This window comes from Bidens hawaiensis, unplaced genomic scaffold (genome assembly GCF_021521415.1).
Source record: "Bidens hawaiensis isolate Kalapana, Puna unplaced genomic scaffold, B.hawaiensis_p1.1 tig00029340_1, whole genome shotgun sequence".
Classification (NCBI taxonomy): domain Eukaryota; kingdom Viridiplantae; phylum Streptophyta; class Magnoliopsida; order Asterales; family Asteraceae; genus Bidens; species Bidens hawaiensis.
This window is the reverse complement of record NW_027494856.1, coordinates 217,068-233,212: the sequence shown is the minus strand read 5'-3', so window position 1 is coordinate 233,212 and position 16,145 is coordinate 217,068. Positions and strand designations below refer to the sequence as shown.

At 37.3% G+C, this 16,145-nt stretch overlaps 2 protein-coding genes across 2 annotated transcripts; both read left to right on the top strand.

Moving 5' to 3' along the window:
* Positions 1–3,841: 3,841 nt before the first annotated feature.
* Positions 3,842–9,487, top strand: LOC143578814 (carbonic anhydrase 2-like). Its single transcript, XM_077062289.1, has 5 exons — positions 3,842–3,922; positions 4,468–4,519; positions 7,142–7,229; positions 7,877–7,982; positions 9,166–9,487. Exons 1-5 carry the CDS (start codon positions 3,902–3,904, stop codon positions 9,325–9,327), a joined length of 429 nt encoding a protein of 142 aa, XP_076918404.1. The 5' UTR covers positions 3,842–3,901; the 3' UTR covers positions 9,328–9,487.
* Positions 9,488–11,943: 2,456 nt separating this feature from the next.
* On the top strand, positions 11,944–16,145 carry LOC143578813 (uncharacterized protein At4g28440-like). Its single transcript, XM_077062288.1, has 3 exons — positions 11,944–12,027; positions 15,027–15,253; positions 15,794–16,145. The coding sequence occupies exons 2-3, from the start codon at positions 15,040–15,042 to the stop codon at positions 15,979–15,981; spliced, it is 402 nt and encodes a 133-aa protein (XP_076918403.1). The 5' UTR covers positions 11,944–12,027; positions 15,027–15,039; the 3' UTR covers positions 15,982–16,145.

Below are 16,145 nucleotides of genomic sequence, written 5' to 3'. Positions count from 1 at the left end.
AATATCGTCTTAACCTGCGTGAAGCGTGTATAAGTGCTAAGACTAATTTTTCGAGGGTAGAGTACCGGGTTTCTACGTCTGTTAGTTTACGGCTGACATAATAGATTGGCATCTGGATGCTTTTCCGTTCAACTAGCAGGACCGCCCCGGTTGCTCTATCTGTTGCGGAAAGGTATAGGATTAACTCCTCTCCCGCTTTTGGTGCTGTGAGCGTTGGGAGTTCGATCAAGCGTGACCGAATCTCCTGAAAAGCTGCTTCCGCTTCTGGTGTCCAGCGGAAGTGCGTTTTCTTTAAACAGTTTCTCAACGTTGACACGAAAGGAAACGACTTATCCGCGTGGTTTGCCAAAAAGCGATTAAGTGCCACTAGTCGTCCATTCAGTGTCTGAGCCTGTTTGATGGTAGTAGGTGATTCCATTTTGATAATGGCTTCGACCTTTTCAGGGTTCGCTCTGAAGCCATCTTTAGTGACGATGACCCCCAAGAACTTCCCTTCTTCCATTCCAAAGGCACACTTGCTCGGGTTGAGTTTCATGTTTATCTTCCTAAGCGTGTTGAAAGTTTCTTCGATGTCTTTCAACATCGCTTCTGCGTCAGGGCTTTTGATGACCAAGTCATCCATGTAGACTTCCAAGTTCCTCCCAATTTGGGCATGAAACTGGTTGTCCATCAGGCGTTGGTATGTGGACCCGGCATTCTTAAGTCCAAATGGCATCATTTGGTAACAAAATGTGCCATCGGGCGTCCGAAAAACGGTTTTGTCCTGATCATCAACGGCCATGTGGATTTGATGGTACCCCTTATACGCATTCAGGAAGCATTTAAGGCGAAACGGTGCTAACGAATCCACCTTAAGATCAATTTCGGGTAACGGATAACAATCTTTGGGGCATGCTTTGTTTAAGTCCTTGAAATCTATGCACATGCGCCATTGTTTGTTATTCTTCGGTACCATAACGGGATTTGCAACCCATGTTTGATATCTGCTAACGCGTACGATGCCTGCGTCAAGGAGTTCCTTGACTTGGGTTCTACACGCGTTAGTTTGTTCTGGCCCCATTACTCTGCGCTTTTGTACAACTGGCGTAACAGCCGGATCGCACTTGAGCTTATGCTCTGCCTTACTTCGGGGTACACCAGTCATGTCAGCTGGTGTCCACGCGAAGATGTCAGCGTTTTTCTGTAATAAGCGTTTGAGTAAGGTGCGTGTGGGATCAACAACTGTTGGGCCAATGGAAACGGCCTGGTCCGGATATTTGCCGTTGAAGGCCCATCTTTCCGGTTCGGTGATGGTTGGTTTAGCTATCTTTGGTTTGGGTTTAGATGAGACAGATGCGATGCATACCTGGGGAATGCCGGTGATCATCGCTACACCCTCAGCTGTTGGCCATCCCATCATGCCGTGGACTGAAGATACCACGGCGTTGAATCTTGCCATCCCGTCTCTTCCGAAGAGAATGTCGTATGTGTGGTGTGGCTTCCTCATCACGACAAAATCCACGTCTTCTGTGCGTGAGTGATTCCCGTCCGTAAGAGTGACGGGGAAAGATAGGATACCCAGGGGGGTGTTTGTGCTGCCGTCGAACCCTTCCATCGAGGCGTAGATCGTTTCCAGGCGTTCCTTGTCTTCGTCATCTAGCTTGTCGAAGAACTGCCTGTACATCACCGTTGACGAGGCGCCGTTGTCAGCAAGAGTGCGAGAAGTGATGTAGTGCCCCAGCTGGCTTTTGATGACGATAGGGCCTTCTTTGCTGGGTCCTCCTGGCACTCGCGGGAAGCGCACCTCAGCTTCCTTCCACGCGCATGGTTCTGTCGCTCGCCTTTTTCTTCCTCTGATCTTGCCATGAACCATGTTGATGCTGATGTCAACGGGCTTTCGTCCGTTGCCTCTGTACCGGTTATCATTCCTTCCTCCCTTCTTGATTGATGCCACAAGGTGTGCAAGTCTTCCATCCTTGACGAATGTTTCAACAATATCCTTCAAGGATGTACACTCCTCCGTACTATGACCTTTTGTCCCGTGGAAGTCACAGGATTTGCTTTGATCCGCATTAGGTCGCTGCCGGATCATTGGAGCTTTTGGCCATGGTAGTTTTTCGGTGACAAATATCTCCGTGACGCTTTTGGTGAGTGGCGTCCACCGGTGTTTTCGGCTTGAAGGGTGTGTGTTATCTCTTCCGCCAACAAGAGGGTGAGAGCTGGATGAGGTGTCAAAGTTTACCCTTGACTGCCAAATACCTAGCTTCCTCTTTTTGTTCTGCCGGGCGATCCGAACATTGTTTTCTCTAGTCCTTTGCGTGTAGAGGTGTGTACTCTGGGGAAGATCCCTTCCCAGTTGCTTCTCCGTCTCGGCAAAGCGCTTGGCCGCCGTCATGATGGCATCCCATGTCGATGGCATGCCGTCCTTACCCGTCAATGTGCGGATAAGCTCTGGGTATTCGGCGCCCTGGATGAAAGCGGCGCGAACAAGATCTTCACTTATGTTGCCCAGACTCAGCTTTTTGGAGTTGAAGCGAGTAATGAAGTCTAGTAAAGATTCATCCTACTCTCTAACGCAGTTGAGGATCGTCCACTGTTATTCAGTTTATTTCCTCTGTTGGCTGAAGTGTTGGCTGAACTTGTTCTGAAAGTCCGCCCAATCATAGATGTGGTGGACAGGTAAACGATCGAACCATGCCCTGGCCGCTCCAACCAGAGTCATCTGGAACATATAACACCACGTGGGTTCCGTCCAGTTACTGACGGTTGCCCCCGCAATGAATCTGTTCAAGTGGTCGTCTGGGTCGGATAGACCATCATAAGTGCCGATGTTGGACATTTGTCCCACGGATGGCGCCAATGAAGAAACACTAATCGACCCTGGGCAGATTACGGATAATCTGGGGGTTAAGTAATGTTTCCCACGAGGATGAGGTCCAGCAAAGAAGGTTGTTCTTCAGGTGACCTGCAAAACAGACACCGTAAGCTCGTCACTGAGAAGGGGGGGGTTCCTCCTTGTGACCACCCTCCGGCGTGAGAATCAGACTAGATTGCTCTGAATATAAGTGTATATTAAGAGATTGCTAGAGAATATAAGATAATGATATATCAGATGATGTCCTTACCATTCCAAGGTGTTGGAGTATTTATAGCCGAAGGTAGGTTTCCTAGAAGGTACAGCCGGCTGAATAGTATTCCTGTTCTACCAACAGTGGGCTACGCACAAGCCATGTTGGTTGGTGGATAGGCTGCGGCCGATAGTGACAAGGTCGGCTGTATACTGTTCCTTTACTGCCGGCTATGCACTGTTCCACCAACTGTAGGCTGCGCACGTCCCATAGTAAGGGTTGGTGAGTAGGCAGCGGCTAATAGTGACAAACAGTACTAGAGGGTGCTCCTCATCGTACTGTTGTCGGTGAGCAGTCACCCTGGGATTGGTTCTTGGGTTGTTTTGGTCAGATCGTCTGTTTTGCCCATACCTTGGCAGGTATAGTACAAAAGATCTTCCAGAAGCATACGGACTGGCTCATTTGGGCGGGAGTATTCCCGCCTTGCTCATTCCTTCAGGTGACTACTGAAGTAGCAAGAGTTAGTGCCTTGTGCGTGTAGCCTTGCTATTAGTGCGGGTAGCCTTCCCTGATGGCTTGTATCCGCAACTGCGGGAACAAGCGGGGTACTTCACCATTGGGAGGCTTTCCCTGCTGGTACAGCTGGCGTACTGCGCGTAAGGTCTTCTCTGAGCATGGTGGGTCCTGCGGAAGCAGTTGGTCGTTGCGCAGACGTCCCTCTTCAAGGTGAGTCTTGCGGGTCCAACTGGGCTCTGCTGGGACCTACCTATTCAAATGCAGTTTTTAGTGTTTGCCCATCACACATCCTGGATTTTCAACCCGGTGAAGCCTTTGTGGTTAGAAACATCGCCAACATGGTTCCTCCTTATGATACGGTATTAATTCAAACTCTTACAAGTAAATATGACAATCATGGCTCATTCGTCACGAAATGAGCTTATTTGAGTAAATTTTGTTTACTTTTATATTTTATATATATGTAAACTTAAAATGGATCCAAACGGGTGAGCATCACCATTAACATTACGGGTGTACGTGGTGCGGTTTTGGGTTTAATGTAGATTACTTAAAATAAAAATAAAAAAATAAAAATCTTGAATTTGGTTCGGTTCTTTGGTTTTTATTACATGTAAAACCAAAATCAAACTATAAGTTCAGTTTTTACAACAACATAAAACCAAACCGTGATTTTTGTTTCGGTTCTTTTGATTCAAGATATATTTGTTCGGTTTCTTACACACCTCTAATTATCACTATGTAGGAGATTTATAATAATTGCAAAATATCAACAGTTGACTTTATCTAATGATTTGAAAGTACAAGTGGATGCTTTGAATAATAATATTTAATTTGGTTCAATAGATGTTGGATTCCTTATTGCTTTGTTGACTCATCAAAAGTCAAAAATCACTTTGTGTAGATAAAGCACTCTGGAGCTGGAGCAGCCATTGAATATGCAGTATTGCACCTAAGACTGAGGGGTGTGGGGCTTCAACGGGGGCGCTAGAGCCCCTCCGCTCGCGCCCCCAGGCGCTAACACCACACCACCAGGGCGCTAGCGGGGGCGCTAACGGGGCGCTAACGCGAAAAACAATGCAGGCGTGAGCCGGTTAGCGGGAGAAGAGAGAGGGCTGCACAACTTTTGATGGTTTTTTGACCGTTGGGAGCCGAACAAACCAAAAAAAAAAATATTTTTCCTATATAATTATACCCAATTTCACCCATTTTTATACCAAAACTTCAAACCTTCACCCAAAATCAATTCATCTTCTCAACTTTTTTAAAAAAAAATGGCTGGAAATTGGTTCCCAAACCTTGATTCAGATTATCTTGACGATGATTTATGGTCGTCACCGCACCAACCGATGTTTTATTCGGAGCCGCAAGAATCATCCGGCTTTCAACCATCCAACACACAACCGTCTCCTAACTTTGTTGTTCCGGAGACACAAGAATCACACGGTGAAGCTACGGGACCAAAAAGACGCGTCCACCGGAAAAAACAAGTTGCAACGGACGGGTCGGGACCGGCTTCGACTCCGAGGACAAAACGGAAAGCCACTCCGTGGTCATCGGATGAGAAGGAAGCCTTGTGTCGGGCTTGGATAGTCATTTATGAGGATCGGCGTTGCGGTAATTGTTTTAACGTTTTTAAAAATGATTTTTAATAAAAAAGTTAAATAAAAAAGTTAAATGGAAATCTAATTTATTTAGTCATTTTGCAGCCGACTACCAAAAGAACAAGATTTTTTGGACAAAGGTTAGGGAGACGTTCTACATGCTCGTTGGGAGTACAGAGCGGAACGCCGATATGATTTCGGGTCGGTGGTCCGAAATCAGAAAATTTGTCGGCTTGTTTACTAATCTTTTCAACAGGAACAGCGGTCGTATGAGACCAAGTGGCAGTGATGATTTGGCGGTTTACAATTTCACGGTCGAAGATTGGAAGCAGGAGTGTTTGCGGAGGTATGGGATGGTGAAGACGTGGGACGATTTAAAGTTGTGGGAGAGGTTGAAAAGGTGTTCCAAGTGGGTTGAGCTGGTTGCGCCGGACTTTGATGCGGAAGTAAGGCCGAAACGGACTAAAACTAGTTCGTCTGGAGCGTATAGCACTTCAACCGGGTCGGATTGCCGCGTTGGATTCGACCTAAACATTGCGGAGGAGGAAACGTCTTCACCGCCGAGGAGGTGGCCATTGGGAAGGGACGCCAAGGGGAAAAAACCGGCTGAGGGGGAAGCCGTAAACATCGCCAATCTTGTTGAATCCCTCAATAAATTCAACAAAACCATGGAGGTGGTCTCTTATGACAAAAAGGAAAAAAGTCGAATGAGAGATTTGGACTTTCTTACTAGAGACTTCAGTAACCTAAATCCGGTCGATCAAATGCTAATGGAAAAGCAAAAGGAACGTATCCGAAAGAGGTTGATCGAAGAAGACCAAGCCGAAGAATAAGAAGAATGTTTTTTTTAGTACTTTAATTTTATTTTATTTTTAGATATTAATGTGTTTTTTTATTAATGTGTGTTTTTTTAATAATTTATAAGTTTTTTTAATAATACGTTGTTTGAATATATTTATAAAAAAATAAAAAAAAAATTCGGTTGAGCCCCTGCTGGAGCCCCTCCACACCAGGGCCAGAGACTCCAACGGGGGCTCCAACACCCCCTTATCCAGTTTCTCTCTCTGCCACACGTCATAATATTATTGGTTGGAGCCCCCATTAAAGCCCCCACACCTCTCAGCCTAAAAGTGAATCTTAAAACCTTTTATAGTTTCATTAGTCAACTTATATCTAAAATATTATTAAAGAGGAATAATTTTTATTACTAATTTGTTAAATACATTTCATTTTTCTAACAGCAAAAATAATAAAAATTTAGGACTCTAAATGAGTTGAGTTCTGACTAACCATGAGTTCGGCTCGTTTAATTTAAAAGAGCTCAAATGGAACTAGTTTTATTTAGTTATCTTTTATGTATAGCATTTTAGGACCGTAAATGAGTTGATTTCTGACTAAACATGAGTTCGACTCGTTTAATATAAAAGAGCTCAAATTGAACTAGTTTTATTTAGTTAGCTTTTATGTATAGCATTTTAGGACTGTAAATGTGTTGAGTTCTGACTAAACATTTGTTCGGCTCGTTTAATTTAAAAGAGCTTAAATTGAACTAGTATTATTTAGTTATCTTTTATGTATAGCATTTTAGGACCGTAAATGAGTTGAGTTCTGACTAAAAACGAGTTCGGCTCGTTTAATTTAAAAGAGCTCATATGGAACTAGTGTTATTTAGTTATCTTTAATGTATATCAATTTAGGACCGTAAATGAGTTGAGTTCTGACTAAACATGAGTTCGGCTCGTTTAATTTAAAAGAGCTTAATTGAACCAGTATTATTTAGTTATCTTTCATGTATATCATTTTAGGACCGTAAATGAGATAAGTTCTGACTAAACACGAGCTCGGCTCGTTTAATTTAAAAGAGCTTATATGGAACTAGCTTATTTAGTAATCTTTTATGTATGTCATTTAATATTTGCTAGTTGTTTTATACTTTTATATAGTTACATATATAAATGTTAATATTGTGTTTTTAGGTGGAGAATATTGTAGTTATTGGACACAGTTGTTGTGGTGGAATTAAAGGACTCATGAACATCCCTGATGATGGAACCACTGCTGGGTAATTAAATTAGTTGATATGCCATTTACTAGTAATAAAATTTAATATTATTTAATTAAAACTAGCTGAAAAAGGGGTGGCGGCGCAGCTTGTTGCCCGCCTACCTGCTATATTGATGTAATATCTATGTTTCATCAGTAGAAATAAATAAAATATAAGATTTATAAACTAAAAAAAAAAAAAAAAAAAAAAAAAAGCTGAAAAACCACTCCTGTTTTAGTTTTCTTTCTTTGCTGTATTTTATTTTTCATAAATTACTTTAGGTTAGTATTAAAAATAATAGCATTAATAATAATTAAGTGAGTTTTATTAGTGTTCTATTGACAAAATGTTTTAGTGATTTTAGTTGGAAAAAATTGGTTAAAACCGGTTATCTTGCATCATAACGCTCTTTTTTTCTCTCTCCCGTTAAATCTTTAAATCACTATCTACGAACCTGTGCTACGAGGCACGTTTATTACAAAACCAATTTTATATACGAACTTCATAAATCTTATAGTAAGGGATAGAAAGAGAGACAATTACGCAATTAGTCTAAATTATGATAATTTAGAAAACATGTATAAATATTTATATATAGTTCTTATAGTTGTTTATTTAAAATCGGTTATATGTTAACAAATATGTTTCGGATTTTAAATGATTAGTGACTTCATCGAGCAATGGGTGAAAATCGGGTTGCCCTCTAAGAGCAAGGTGAAAGCCGATTGCAGCGATTTAGAGAACTCAGATCTGCATACCAAGTGTGAGAAGGTATGTTTATACTAAATTACCTCATTTTTTATAATTTAAAGAGTTTATAAACATCTTTTAGACTATAACCGGAATAATATACGACTATTAAAAGTGATGATAAAATTTTGGGCCAAAACGCTAACTACGACTTGTTAAACAAACCAAAAGTTATTAAATTGTCAAACCGTCAAAACTGAACTGTGAACGGTGCATATCTTTAACTGACTTAAACCTCCTAACCTCAATAAATACTTTCTTTTTTCGAACCGCTCTTAATTAAATGCATCCTGAATTAACCCATTTTTCTAAACGACTTAGATTTTAACCGAATGTAGGGGTGCAAACGAGCCGAGCTGCTCGAGATTGGCTCGCTAAAGATATCGATCGAGCCCGAGCCTAAAAGTAAGCCCGTTTAATAAACGAGCCCGAGCCCGAACTTCACTTATCAAGTTCGAGCCGACTCGTGAGCCTAAATGAGCCTATCATTTATATCATTTTTAAAATATATATTAAAAATTATTAATTAATATATATAATGCTATGAAAAAATAAACAAAAATAACTAAACATTATATACTATTTTATACATATAAAATTGTAAAAGAAAAAAATTATAAAAATAATTATAATTATATAAAATATAATTGAAAATAGTAAACGAGCGAGCCCGAGCCGGAATCAAGCTTGAAAAGTTACTCACGAGACGAGCTCGAGCCTTGAAATAGAGCTCAAAAAGAGCAGAGCTCGAGCTCGAGTACTGTGTAATTTAAACGAGCCGAGCCCGAGCCTAAAAGTAAGCCCGTTTAATAAATGAGCCCGAGCTTCACTTATCGAGCTCGAGCCGGCTCGTGAGCGTAAACGAGCCTGTCAGTTATATAATTTTTAAAATATGTATTAAATAATTATTAATTAATATATATAATGCTATGGAAAAATAAATAAAAATAACTAAACATTATATATTATTTTATACATAAAACTGTAATAGAAAAAATATATAAATATATTATAATTATATAAAAAATAATTTAAAATAGTAAACGAGCCGAGCCCGAGCCGAACTCAAGCTTGAAAATCTACTCACGAGCCGAGCTCGAGCCTTGAAAATAGAGCTCGAACGAGCCTAGCTTGAGCTCGAGCTCTGTGTAATTTAAACGAGCCGAGTCTAACCGAAAGTTATGTGTTTGTGCAACAAAAACAGGAAGCAGTGAATGTATCTTTGGGGAACCTATTAACATATCCATTTGTGAGAGAAGCTTTGGCAAACAAAAAGCTATCAATTAAGGGAGCACATTATGATTTTGTGAATGGGACTTTTGACCTTTGGAATCTTGACTTTGGCATCACACCATCTCTACTTTAATGAGTCATCTTACTCTGCATATATATCTTTACAATATCTATGCTAGTATGCTATAACTATGCTTTATAAGTCTTTTAATTTAGTTTTGGACTTTATCATAGTTGTAAAGTTTTTGGTATGCATTTTATATATGTGTAATATATGTTCCGAGTTTCGGATATCTGTCTTTTTATTTCATTTAGTTTTCGTTTATGTGTAACATCTCGTGTTTAATCAGAAGACTATGACATATGAGCAGTGTTGTAAAAATCGCTAATCGGTAGTCGGGCGGTGGGGTGGAGACTAACGATAAATTGGGATTAATCAGATCGAAAGATGATGTATATTTTTCAATTTTATATATGCACGCATACATTTTTATGTGTAAGTTTCAGTTTTTATACACACAAATATATTTTGGCCCAAAAGTGGCTGAATTCTCGCTGGAAACCGCTGGTTTTTGCTGGAATCTCGTCGGAAACCGCTGATTTTGGTCGGAATCTCGCCGGAAACCGCCGATTATGGCCGGATTTGACCGTTGACCGATTAATTAGCCGAGTAGCCCAAAATTAATCAGTGAAGTGGGGACTAGCGATTAATCGGGGATTAATCGGCGCCTAGTCGGGATTTTTGCATATGAGGGAATGAAAAGAGACGATGATGAACACAAATGTCTAAAACTTGTATCGAACATTAAATGTATTAAACATGGATTTTAGTCGTGTGTAGTGTTACTCTCGCGTTTATTCTTACTTAACTTGTTTTTAACAAAAATAAGCACGCATGATTTAACAAACATGTGTTAACTACAAGTGACATAGGTATTCATGGCCTAGTTTTAGTAACTTTAGGTTAAACCGTTAGCCAAACTTGTTTTAAAACTCTTTAAACCAAAAGCGAGAATGATCGCTGATTTTTGTCAAACTGAAAGCCACACCGACCGATCCAGTTAGAACATATATAAGATTAGCAACCATAGTTTTTTTAGTTAGACCTTGAAACAAACTTGATGTCTGATTTAGGCGGTTTCAATGGGTTTAACCGACACATAAACACCTCTTACATCTAATTAATAATGGGACTCAGACCATCAACTGTTTGAAGAGGAACACATTTTTACACATCTTGATATCGATAGGTTACAAACCATACTTATAGTTTTGGTAAATGTATAAGTTAGAGTAAAAAGTTACATAACAAGACCGTGTGTCCCACTTAAAAGTAAAAGGTATATATGTTCATACGGTTTCTTAACTGTTCACTTAATATTTTGTTCTATATTAGTCGTTTATGATGCATCTAACTAGCAACATGCTAGTATCAAACATCAAAGTACAAACACTACCAATTATAGTTACAAGAAGACATCACACTAGGAGACCATTGTAATGACCCGTACTTTAACCTTTTCTTTTTTTCACACAAAGAAAACCGAGCGTCTTGATCTCTTCCATAATTTCATGGATCAAGGCGCCTTTGTAATTAAATATCTTATTGTTTCGAGCTTTCCAAATACACCAACACGCCACAAGGAGGATATCATGCCATCACTTTCTTTCTCTTTTTGTCACCTCGAATTAAATATCGTATTAATGTTTCCTTTTTTCTGTTCACCATCTGAAAATATTAACTTTAACAGAATTCGATTATTCCATTCAAAAGCGAAATTTAAACTCCTAGTGTTTTGTTTTTCTGAACGACTAAATAAATGTTGTATCATACATGGGTTTGAACCCTTAACATTCAATTTTATTTTATTATTTTACATATTAACCGTCTTACCACCCCATCAAAGTGAAATGTGATCAGTAATATTACATTTATTTAAACAAACTTGAAACAATGCTCCCTTATCTTTTGTATCGGACTCCATAAAGCAAGGTTGCAAAAGTTGCATGGTGGACCCTAGGCGGCTGACTAAGGAGTTGGGTGTACTCGGAGTACTTGGGGAGTACTCGGACATGGTAAATATAAAGAAACTTAGTTTTTGGATATTATATATATATGTCGAATATCATAAATTTACTAATATTTATAACAAAATAGGTAAATATCGATATAAATAAGAGAAATACATTTTTAAATAATAAATTATTTTAAAAATTGTTAGTCATTAAGTAAAAAAATGATATTTATTCTTTAATATTAAAGAAATACGAGTTATATTTTATTCTTTTAATCCAAAATCGGCCTAAGTTTACTGACTAGATGCGATTCTAACTAAGGTTGACCACCTTTAATCAATTCTTAGTAACTAGGCGGAATTAAAGAAACACGCCTCGGCGACATACCTTGTAGCGAGTACTCGGCCTTGGAAACATACCTTTACAACATTGCCATAAAGTATAAAGTACAAACTGGTGTTTCGTGTTGTATCATATATGGGAGAAGCGACGTGCCTTTAATTTCATGTTATAGCGGGTGTTTGAGAAGCGTGTCTCTGTGCTTATTTTTTGTATAATGTATGGGGGTGGTGGTTGTTTTTGTTTGTTGTTGGTGTCTTGTTTGTAACGATAGCTGTTTATTTTAATAAAGTTTTAGCCGGTCGTTTAAAAATAAATAAATAATAAAAACAGCTGAATATCCATGGGTACAAATCGGGGCTCCATATTCGTTTTCGTCAGCTATAAAAGCCCTAACCATCAATTTCAGTTCCTTCCTACACAGATCTTCTTGTTCTTCAACCATTTTTCTCGATCTTAACGAAAATCAATTACTCAGGTAATTATTATTATTATTATTATTTTATTATCCGATTTGTTCATCAGATTCTGATCTACGAGTTATGGTTATGCATCTAATTATCTGCTCAAATTCGTACGGAATTGATGATTAATCGTGAAATTTATACAATTAGGGTTCCGATCTCGTTTAATTTGAGTTAGCTACGTTAGAATAATGATTTAGATTCAATCTGCTTGTTGAATTGTTTTATAATTGGAAAATTAGGTTTGATTTTAACTCCATGCATGTAATTGTGTATTTGATTGTGGATCGATTATTATTTAGCTCAAGCTCAAGGTTCGTCTATTATTTATTAATTAGTTTATTTATATATCATTATAATGAATGATTTACATATAGGAGTATATATTTTGTAACTTTTATATATTTTTATAATATGCCTAGGGGTGGAACCGAGCCAGCCGAGCCGCTCGATCTCTGCTTGTTTAGATTTTCATTTTTAAAGCTCGAGCTCGTGCTCGTTTATTATTTATTAATTATGTTATTTAAATATCTTTACAATGATTTACATATATATATAATTGTTATAATATATATTTTAGTCTATTATATTAATATAAAACTTGTACATATAAAATACTTGTGTAGGCTTGCGAGCTAGCTCCAGCTCGTGCTCGTTTATTAAATGATCTTATGTTAATGAGTTAGATACGTTAGAAGAATGTTGTAGATTCAATCTGCTTGTTGAATTGAATTAAAATTGGAAAATTAGGTTTAATTTTAACGCCATGGATGTATTTGAGTATTTGATTGTGGATCTATTATTATATGCCTAAGGGTGGAGCCGAGCCATTATTAATTAAGAGAGCTCGAACTCGACTCATGAGTAGTTTGTCAAGCTCAAGCTCAAGCTCGGCTTCGGTAAGCTCGTTTATTAATTATTTAATTTATATATCTTTATGATTATTATTTACATATAATTATATATGTTTATAATTATTTTATTTATCTATATATGTGGAAATTTGGGTTTTAATAAACCAAACTACTAACCACTGGTCAATAATAATCCCAATTAACAATCTGACCGGTGGCAGACCCAACTTTCAGTTTTGTTATCAATAACAATGGCAGTCTGACAATCTATTTACTCCGTTAGTTACTGAGATTGTTATTGATAACAAAACTGAAAGTTGGGATTGTCATTGGTCAGATTGTTAGTTGGGATTATCATTGACCGGTGGTTAATAGTTTGGATTATTAAAATCCAAGTTTCCATATATATATATATATATAAAACATATAATAATTATAAAGATATATATATATATATATATATATATATTGTGTGTGTGTATGTGTTTATAATTTTTATATATATAATATGATATATATAAACTAGTTATATTATATTTTATTAATATAAAACTTGTATATATAAAGAAGCTCGTGTAGGCTCACGAGATGGCTCAAACTCAATATGTGAAGTTCGGGCTTGAGCTTGTTTATTAAATGATCTCGTTTGATTTCAGTTAGATAATTTAGAGGAGTGCTTTAGAATCAAGCTGCTTGTTAAATTAGGTTTAATTTTAACTCCATGCATGTATTTGTGTATTTGATTGTGGGCCGATTTTTATAACCTTATTTGCCAATTGTTGTTATTCATATAATTAAAAAGTCAATATTTTTTTGTTTGTTATAAAGATATTTGTTGAATTAGGGTTCTGATCTCGTGTAATTTGAGTATATACGTTAGAAGAATGCTTAAGATTCAAGGTGCCTGTTGAATTGTTTTAAAATTGGGAAATTAGTTTATATTTGAACTTCATGCATGTATATGTGTATTTTCTATTGGATCGATTGTTATGTACATATGCGCCTAAATTTGCCAACTGTGATTATTTGGATCATGAGAAAGTCGAGTAATTTTATTCATAAAAATATCGTCTGTTATATTGATGATCATCATGCATTTATACACAGAAAAACTGGCTGTAGTTTAAGACTGGTGACTAAACTTCGGTTCGGTTTTTATCCATAACCAAAACCGATTACCGAAATCAGTCTGCTTCAGTTAATAGACAGATTATTATCATAATGAAATGGAGGTATAAAAGCTAGAATATTTGCCATATGTTTTTAGCCAGATCATGAAAAACACGCTAGTTTAATTTATGAAATAAGTCGTCTGTTTTGATCTTATTAATGGTGATCAGTATACATGCATACACAATGCTACATTCAAATTAAATAAAAACTAGTTGTAGTTGTTTATGCATGCATCTAGGGGTGTTTAAATTCCGTTAAACCGGCGGAACTGCCCAAATTGAACAAGTGGGTCGGTTTGAATAGGATGTGGTTCTCGGTTCTGTTTTGATGGTTTGGAATCTGGAACTAGCCGTTAACTGTTAACATTTATTATTATTATTATTATTATTATTATTATTATTATTTCCCCGTTATGAATATGTACTCATTTTTCCGAAATCGTAATTAGCAATTCGGTTCAAAATGTTTGCCAAAACTGTCCGAGCCGGACAGCTGTGAACACTTCTAGGCGTATCGATACATCTTTAAATTAATGATTCTTTGTTTTGTTGCCAATCATCTTTATTACCCTTTTACACAACTAAGTGTCTAGTTAAGGAAAATATCTTAATTTTAGGCTGTTATAGTATCTAACACTCATTAATCTTATATGATTGCGATCATACAAAATATCACATTTTGAATGTGGAATTTTTTTTTGTAGTTTCAGCCAATGCATATATCTTTGTTTGGCAGCCAAATACACTTTTTTTATAAAGTCTTACACAGTCTAAACAACAAAATTATCAAATTTTAGGTTGTTACAATATTAAGTTAGTGTTTGAGTTAAAAAGGGCTTCTTGTTAGTGTTATATCGTATACTAACCGAGCCTTGAAAAAGTGTGTTTTTCATAAGTATATCATTGGATTCAACGTGTAGATACGATGATTGTATAAATCTGGTTCCTTTTCTAACTAATGTTATTGTTTGGAAAATATTATTTTAGGGTTTGTTGGAAAATGGCTGAACAAATTAAGCAGCAAGCAGCTTTCGTCAAGATCAACCAGCTTCGTCCCGGTGCTTTTGGTCTTAACCTAACTGTAAAAGTGGTTAGCTCAAAAGCAATAACGACACGAGGTCGCAACGGAACTCAAGGTCGTAACATGCGTCTTGCTGAATGTTTGGTTGGTGATGAAACTGGAATTGTTGTTTTCACTGCTAGAAATGATCAAGGTATGATTTACTTACTCACTTTCCATAAAACATGGTTATCAATTATTACATTTACTTGAAAAGATTTCTAAAACCAATGTTTTAAATCCGATTTTTAACTCGTATTGGATTGGACCAAAAAATGGTACAACCGGTTGAACCTTCAACCTTGTAATTTCAAATAAACGCAACTTCAATTCAAAAAGAACCCAAAAGTATATGATTCCATAACAAAATATAATCCAAAAGTTAATCTATAATTAAAATATAATACAAAAGCACTCGATTTTCAAAAAAATAATCGAAAAGGTTACTCGTTTCAATGTTAATCGTTAGGTTAAAATTAAACTTTTGAAAATATGGGTCGCAAAATATCAAAAATATCTTGGGCTTAAAACCGGTATTTTAGAAAAAAAAAACGCTGGCTTGATGTTCTAGCAAACCGCCCAAAAATACCGGTCTCGATTCAAACGGCTGGTACTAACTGGCTTTTAAAACACTGTAAAACTACCTCCATATTTAGGAATGCAATGAAACTCACAAAAATATGTGTATTCTCAGTTGACGCGATGAAGGAGGGTAGCACTGTAATTTTGCGAAATGCGAAAATCGACATGTACAGAGGGTCAATGAGACTTGCAGTTGACAAATGGGGCCGTGTTGAAGTTACCGAACCTGCTGATTTTTCTGTTAAGGAAGAAAATAACTTGTCGCTTATCGAGTTTGAGCTTATCACCGTTGAAGAGTGAGAAATTACCGTTTTGCCCTTGCGTTCGCCCTCGAGTCTAAACAATATGTGTTCCTGTGTTATAGGGCGGTTTATTTACAGCTTTTAAGTTAAGAGTCTGGTAGTAGTACTGAAAAGTGTTTGTTTTGGATTAATATTGAAATGAGAAATAGCCTTTGAGACCAT